Source organism: Acanthisitta chloris, unplaced genomic scaffold (assembly GCF_000695815.1).
Source record: "Acanthisitta chloris isolate BGI_N310 unplaced genomic scaffold, ASM69581v1 scaffold12078, whole genome shotgun sequence".
Taxonomy (NCBI): domain Eukaryota; kingdom Metazoa; phylum Chordata; class Aves; order Passeriformes; family Acanthisittidae; genus Acanthisitta; species Acanthisitta chloris.
Window position 1 is genome coordinate 16,369 of NW_008688729.1, and position 7,139 is coordinate 23,507.

Sequence of the window (7,139 nt, forward strand, 5' to 3'; positions counted from 1 at the left end):
GTGCTTCTCCGTCCCTGAGATGGTTCCAGGCCAGGTTGGATGGAGCTTGGAGGAGAAACCTGGGCTGGTGAGAGATGTCCATCTAGTGGAAGATGTCATCCCTCACACAGGGCTTGGATTAGATGACCTTTAAGGTTCTTTCTGAGCAAAATTATCCTCTGATTCTCTGATCTTTGCCAAGCCCTACCATTCCCAGCTCACCTTCCTGGAGTCTGAGCTTGATGATCCCATGGATGCAAAGAGATCGAGGTCCTTCTCCAGGCTGCTGGGCCTGCCATTGGGGATTGGGGTGGTCACAGGAGCATCTGGGAGAGACAGAGCTGTGCTGGATGCTCCCACACAGCCTCAGGCTGGGGAAGAGCCTCCTTGCCAAGGTGCCCACTCATCCTTCTGGTGCTGAGGGCAGGACTCAGGGAGGGTCTAGTCTAGTCTGTGCTATTAACCCCAGAATTACACTCCAGGCACAACCACTGCCCCAGCACAAAGGAAAAACACAAGGAAAGCTGTTCCTGCTGCAGTGCTGAGCCCTGTGCTCAGGAGCAGTTCAAGCACAACACTCCTAGTTGCTCACCTGACCTGGAAAAGGAGCATGAAAAGCTCCTCAGATTGCCCAGCTCAAAGGTGGTGTCACTGTAAGAAGGGCAAAAAGGGCTGGAAAGGCTCTTACCAAGTCCCAACAAGTCTATGACTGGTTCAGATTTAGGAGAGCTTTTCCTGGATTGCTGCGTTTCTTCTTTCTTCTGAGGCTGCAGGAAAAGGACACAGAGAACATCACAAGGTGCTTCAAATTTTGGGCTCTGATAGATCAGAGACTTTTATAAGAGATTAACCTTTAAAATCTTTTTGCTCCCCCAAGTGAACTACGTAAAAGAAGTCAAAACTGAAAGTGAAATTCTCTTTGCTCCTCCACACCGAGAATTTCAGAGTGAATATTACATCGTTGTATTATTGGCCCAACAGGTTGGAACAGATCACATTCAAGGGGGCTCTAAACTAGGGAAAAGAAGCTGCTCAAGCTGGAAAAGTAAGCAGGGAAGAACTGGATTCCAATCTGCTCTGCACTGTGAGGCAGAACACATCTGCTTAGTCTCTGGGTGAGCAGAGGAAAACAAGCTCCCAGTGACTCAGAGCACCCACTGCTCAGCAAAAATGCCTCCAGAGCAGCCTGGATTCCCTCTGCTCTGCCTGGGGGCACAACTCTGCCTCCTGCTCTTACCATTTTCACCTTCTCAAAGATGATGGGTTCCAGTTTCCTTTCTGACACTGCCTCGTTGCTCCTCTTCCACTTATCATCCTTTTCTTTCTGGAGGGAAACCACAGCAAAAGGAGGGTCAGAACTCAACATCTCACCAAGAAAGAGCTCACACATGATGCTGTTACTGCTCTGAAACCCTGAAGAGCTGCACTGAGCTAAAGATTTGACTTCAAGCTTTCCTTTGTCAGCCTTTCCTTTCTCTAAGGAAAACCATAGTGACATGAGGGTTAAAACTTAGCATCACACCAAGTCATAGAATTAGAGTCATAGAATTAGAGTCATAGAATTTTAGGGGTTGGAATGGAGCTTAGAGATCTTCTAGTGCCAACCCCATGGGCAGGGACACCTCCCAGCAGAGGTTCCTCAAGGTTTTATCCAATCTGGAATGAACACTCAGGGTTGGGGCAGCCAAAGACTCACTGGGCAACCTGTGCCAGTGTCTCACCACCCTCACAGGGAAAACTTCTGCCTAAAATCTAACTTCAATCTCCTCAATTTGTCCCCATTGCCCCTTGTCCTGTCCCAGCAATTCCCAACCAACCTTTGCAGCTTCCTTGGAGCCCCTTCAGATCCTGGAAGAGCTCACCCATGATGCTATTGCTGCACTAAAACCTCTCCAGAGCAGCTGAAGAGCTGCACTGAGCTGAAGATTGGAGTTAAAGACTTGTGTTGACCCTTCAAAACTCACTGAAACCCTTCCAACCTGAGCTGGAACCAACTGCAATCAGCTGCAGTTCAACCCTGGAGAAGAGATTAATCACTACCACAAGAAACACTTCAACTGGATCTTTGCACAGTCACAACTTAGGGGTGAGACACACACACACTTAGACCCTCACACCTATTGCAGCTCAGCCAGAAGTGATCAGAGACTAACCCTGAACGCATTGATGTCGATGCTTCGGTCCATGTACTTCTTCTTCTCATATTTATCCCTGATGAAGCTTTCCACAGCTCTGCAGCAGCTTGTTAAGGACAAATGAGTCAAGAATAGAAACCTTACGTAGTGGGATTTGACATGTAGGTACAAGGTACAGGCTGTAACCAAACTAATGACTGTTTAAAGAGCATTTCCAGCAGTAACCTGCTTAAAATAATTTACTCTTGGATCCAACTCCTTTAGCTGCTCAATTTTTTTGCCCTTGGGTTATTCCAAGCATGACAGTGCTATAAAAGGGACATGAAATCAGGGCTTGGATTCTTGGTGTGGGGCTTTTATTTTCTGCTGTTTTATACTTACTCTGTGTCATTAGCACAGATCACAGTGGGCAGAGCTGACCCTGCACGTGAGGAAACACCTCAGACATCACTTTGGGCCAGGAATGATGGTGGGGAGGTGTTCCTGGGGGTATTTTAGGTTCATATCAATACACACCTGGTCACTGAGCATCTAAAAAACCTCCTGTGAGGCAAAAAAAAAAAAAATCAAAGTAAGTTTTCATAAGCATGAAACCTTTTTAATCAGAGAATCCCAGAATGGTTTGGGATGGAAGGAGTTTAAAGGTGATTCAGTTTCACCTCTGCCATGGGGCCCAAGTGGCTCCAAGCCTCATCCAACCTGGCCTGGAACACTCCCAGGGATGGAGCAGACACAGCTGCTCTGGGCAACCTGTGCCAGTGCCTCAGCACCTTCCAGGGAGGAATTTCTTCCCAGTATCCCATCCCAATCTCCCCTTCTGCAGTGGGAAACCATTCCCTGTGTCCTGTCCCTTCAGGCCCTTGGCCATAGTCTCTCTCCACCTTCTTTACAGGCTCCTTCAGGTACTGAGAGGCCACAACTAGGTCTGCACTGAGTTTTTTTACACACTCAGCACCTCTGAAAGCCAAACCTCCCACTCCCCACAGCCTCTCAAGCCTGTGACAGCTCCATGCTGTGACACTGCTGTCCCAGTTTCCACCCACAGAGCTCAATCCTTTCTGTCCCCTTTGCTCCATCCCATTCCCTCTGTTCAGCCTTGGAGGGAGTGAGGGAACTCCTCCTCACGCTGCTGCCCCTAAAACCTCCAAAGCTCCAAAGGCACAGGCTGGAAAGGTTCCATGTTTCTCCCTGGAAAAAGGATGCTGATCTGTCTGAGGCCTCCTGAAGTTCTCAGGCAGGTAAGCTTCATAGAGACGATTTGCTTTGCCATTTCCCATCTCCTGCACACACTGAAATTCAACAGAGTTCTTCAGTTATTGCTTTCACACACCTTCAACCTCTCCCACAGCATCCCAAGCAAGAACTCGAGGCAGGTGCAAATTTGAGGTCTGTTCTGTCCCCACTTGGCCCCTCCCAGCAGAGAATCCTGATGCAGCTGCTCTAATCCCCTCCCATATAATTAGCTAAGCCCCACAGCACAGGATTTATTCAAAGCCAAGCTAAATATCACACTAACCACCCAAAGCCCCTCTGGAAATCCAGGATTTGACTTCTGGAAAGCTCAGGGAGAGGTGAGAAGCAGCTCCACACAACAACCTTTGGCAGTTAAACTCACAGCTCATTTCTCCTCACCCTCTGCTGTTTGCTGAGCCTGAAGTGATGCCATTTCCCCTCCCAATTTACACATCACCTTCCTGCTTCACTTCCCACATCTCTGGCCTACTCAGGCTATGTTTACCTCCAAGTTTCACTACCAAAACAGTGTCCCAGTGCTCACCTGTATCTGTTCCTGCGTCCACTGGTCGAGGTTGACGGATTTGACCCTGGATATGTGCACTCCCAGGTTCCTGTGGATCCCAGCACAGCGGATACAGATGAACACACCAATATTCCAGGATGCCCATCGTGGCCCTGTGGAGAGACACAAGTGTTTCACACCAAACCAACCTTTTGTTACCTCTTGAGCAACTGAGAAACTACCAAGTGAACTGGGGCTGAGCTGTTTTGAGTTTCTCCTCTGGCTTAGGAATGGGGATGAGGCATCAGCAGGATGTTGGTTGCCTCCCAATTATTCTACTTTAATTAATTGCCTTCCTTTTCCATCTCCACAAAGAGGAAGAGGGAAGCAAACAGCATTGAAACCACCCAAGACACTACAACCCTTGAGTTCATCTTGCTTAAACAGATGTAAACCACATCAAACATCATCTTTGATGCTGCTTTGTTCCTTCTTTCTCAAACAGCCTCATTGCAGCTCCAGAATATTCCCTCCTGCTGGAGGAAAAGCAGCTAAAAAACCACTCAGCTTGGGGACTGCACCATCAAAGCTTTGAGGAGCTACAGCTGAGCCAGGAGACACCCCAAGCTCAGAGTTTTGGCCACCACCACCAGGGCCAGGACCCCAGGGTACAATCCTGCCATGGAATCTTAGCAGTTCACTCCACAGTTTCCACAGCTCTGATCAGATTCCAGCTTTACATGCAGCTTGGACAGGGAGGAGAGCTCCAAGGTGTGTGCATGGGACATCATGCCAAGGGCAGGGGGGAAAAAAACCCACAAGGGAAGGATGAACAAACGTAGATTTACTCACTGCACTCAGGAAATCCAACAGTGCATCATCACCCAGAGGTCCAACACATCCTTCCACCCCTCACAGACCCTTCTCCCAAGCCAGGGTCTCACCCAGGCCATCAGGCCCCTTGGTCTGAAGGTTTTCCTGAAGGAAAACCAGCTGTGGCAGGTGTATTTTCCCAGCAGATCCCAAGGACACCAGCTCAGTGTCCTGCTGCCACAGGGGCTGGGGGGTCACTGTCACAGGGACCTGCCAAACAGCCCCAGCAAAGCCACATCCTCAGTCAGGGCCCTGAAAACTTCCCAGAAGCCACACCAGCCCTTTTTATAGGCATTCTTGCAGATGAAGAGGGTTTTTTTTTCCTCTTGCCATAGCTAAAATAGCAAAGCCTAAAGCTAATGAGAGTGAGGTGGGAGGGGGAAGAGAAGTGTAATTTTCAAGCCCTAAAAAAGCAGTGCTGAATTTGAGGCTCTAGATATGCTGTTAACAGTTTAATTCCTCTTTAGGGGCAATCCTGAGGGATTTGGGGCTTTGGCTCATGGATCTTTCCAGGGTGAAGGTGTAGAACCTCTAACTTACCTGTTCCAGGTAACTCATGATGTTTAAAAAGCCTTTATTAAGTCTTCTGCCCTTTCCTGCCATAATTTGCTGCTTATTCATTCCAGAGTGGCCCTGGAGAATGATACTAATTTCAGGGAGCTGATGAATTCACTTCCCAGCTGAGGAACAGCTCTTGGTGAAGACTTTAATAGAAGTACAGCATTGCCTAGAGCTCAGTTCCTTCATTTTCACACCAAAACCTAAGGCTGAAGGCAGACTCAGCACCTGAGCAACACACAAACAAAAAGGATTGGGATAAAATCTTAGCTCAGTGTCTTCCAAGATCCTTCCCTCGATTCACACATGGAATTCTCTCCCAGAGACACCCCCAGGCTCTAACGTGAGACTGGCAGCAGGATTAAGCATGAGATTCAAGGTTAGATTTAAACTCTCGATATATTTAGCCTTTCTAGGACTAAAAGGATTAAGAGTCAGGCAGATACTCCAGCAGGGCTGGAGTAATCAGCTCACTGCTTTGTCACATGGACTAGCTCAAAACCACTGCAACCTCCTACCCTGGGAGGCTAAAACCAACATGACTCAGGGGGACAGTGTCACTTTTTTTAGTGTCACTTCAGTGGTCTGAGACAGCAAGGGCTGAGCACAGCAATTCCTAGACCCCAGCTCAGACACATCCCAGCATGGAGCAGCTTCCCTGGAGCAGGGAATATTTAAGAGAGGCTTTCCCAAATCCTCCCTGCAGTTAGCAGCTGGTTTGGCAATAATTACATTACACAACCAAGGGTGAGCTCTTGGCTGGGGATGTTGCAGTCAGGGCTTGGGTGTCCTTGCAGAGCCACTGAGAAAGGTGAAACAGCAGTTTGGGGGTGTTGAGATGCAGAGCCAGGAGGTGGATTGGGAGCTCAGCACTTTGCTCTCTGACATGGGGGTGACACAGGAGAAGGATATTTTGGATGAATGTCCAAAATGCAGCCAAGGCACAATGTTCAGGCTGGGTCAGGCCAGATGCAACAAGCAGAGGCACCAACCCAAACACACTCTTATGACACCTCCAGCTTAGAATCATAGGATTTAGGGGTTGGAATGCACCTTATCTAGTCCCAATCTCCAATCCTGGGTAGGGACAACTCCTCACTAGATCAGGTTGCTCAAGGTTTCATCCAACCTGGCCTTGAGCACCACCAGGGTTGGGGCAACCACAGCCTCCCTGGGCAACCTGTGCCAGTGTCTCACCAACATAAACTTAATTTAAACCAACATTTGAACCTTTTAATATCTCACAGCTCCCTCAGTGGGGTGCACGGGGGGATGGGTTGGCTGCAGATGTAAACATCCTCCCACTTCCCTCTTCTGAGGAGCTCACACTAAGCTATCTCTGAGCCCAGCCCTGCCTGGGGAGAGCTTTGTACAGTCATTTCCCCCACGGTTTCACATGCTGTTTTCAAGGTGACTGATTTGCAGAAAGCTCCAGGTGGTGTTTACAGATGTTTCAGCACATGCTGCAGCATTTCACTTCCCAAAAGCTAAACCAAGTGCAGAAGCTTCAGGGCCTAAGCATTGACAGAAGGGGAAAAACACCTTGGGGCAAGTAAAGGGTGACATTTTTCAGAGGAAAAAATGGGTTTCTATCAGTCTGTAAAGACACAGCAGCATTAATCAGCATTGCTGGAGCTGCTGTGGAATATTATCATCCCTCACAGCCTTTGGGCACACCCTGAGCCTCAGCACTAACTGTTGGCACCAGGACATGGCACAGGGAGCACCTCTGGGCTCAGGAATCATGGATTGACCTGCAAAAGGTTTGAGGATAAAGCTCACAGAAACATTCAGCCGGTGAAACCACTAGAGAGAAGCATGAAAGAAATTGTTCCTGGCATGAATACTCTGCTGAA

General features: G+C 48.6%; 1 protein-coding gene across 1 annotated transcript in view; it reads right to left on the reverse strand.

The window, feature by feature from the left end:
* The window catches only part of SMAP2 (small ArfGAP2), an 11,725-nt gene that overhangs the window by 3,293 nt on the left and 1,293 nt on the right, over positions 1-7,139 (reverse strand). Inside the window, exons 2-7 of the mRNA XM_009081148.1 lie at positions 3,892-4,025; positions 3,318-3,403; positions 2,133-2,211; positions 1,217-1,303; positions 668-746; positions 202-305 (exon numbers count right to left, since the gene is read on the reverse strand). Of these exons, the coding sequence (XP_009079396.1) occupies positions 202-305; positions 668-746; positions 1,217-1,303; positions 2,133-2,211; positions 3,318-3,403; positions 3,892-4,025 (569 nt within the window). The remainder of the gene's footprint in view (positions 1-201; positions 306-667; positions 747-1,216; positions 1,304-2,132; positions 2,212-3,317; positions 3,404-3,891; positions 4,026-7,139) is intronic.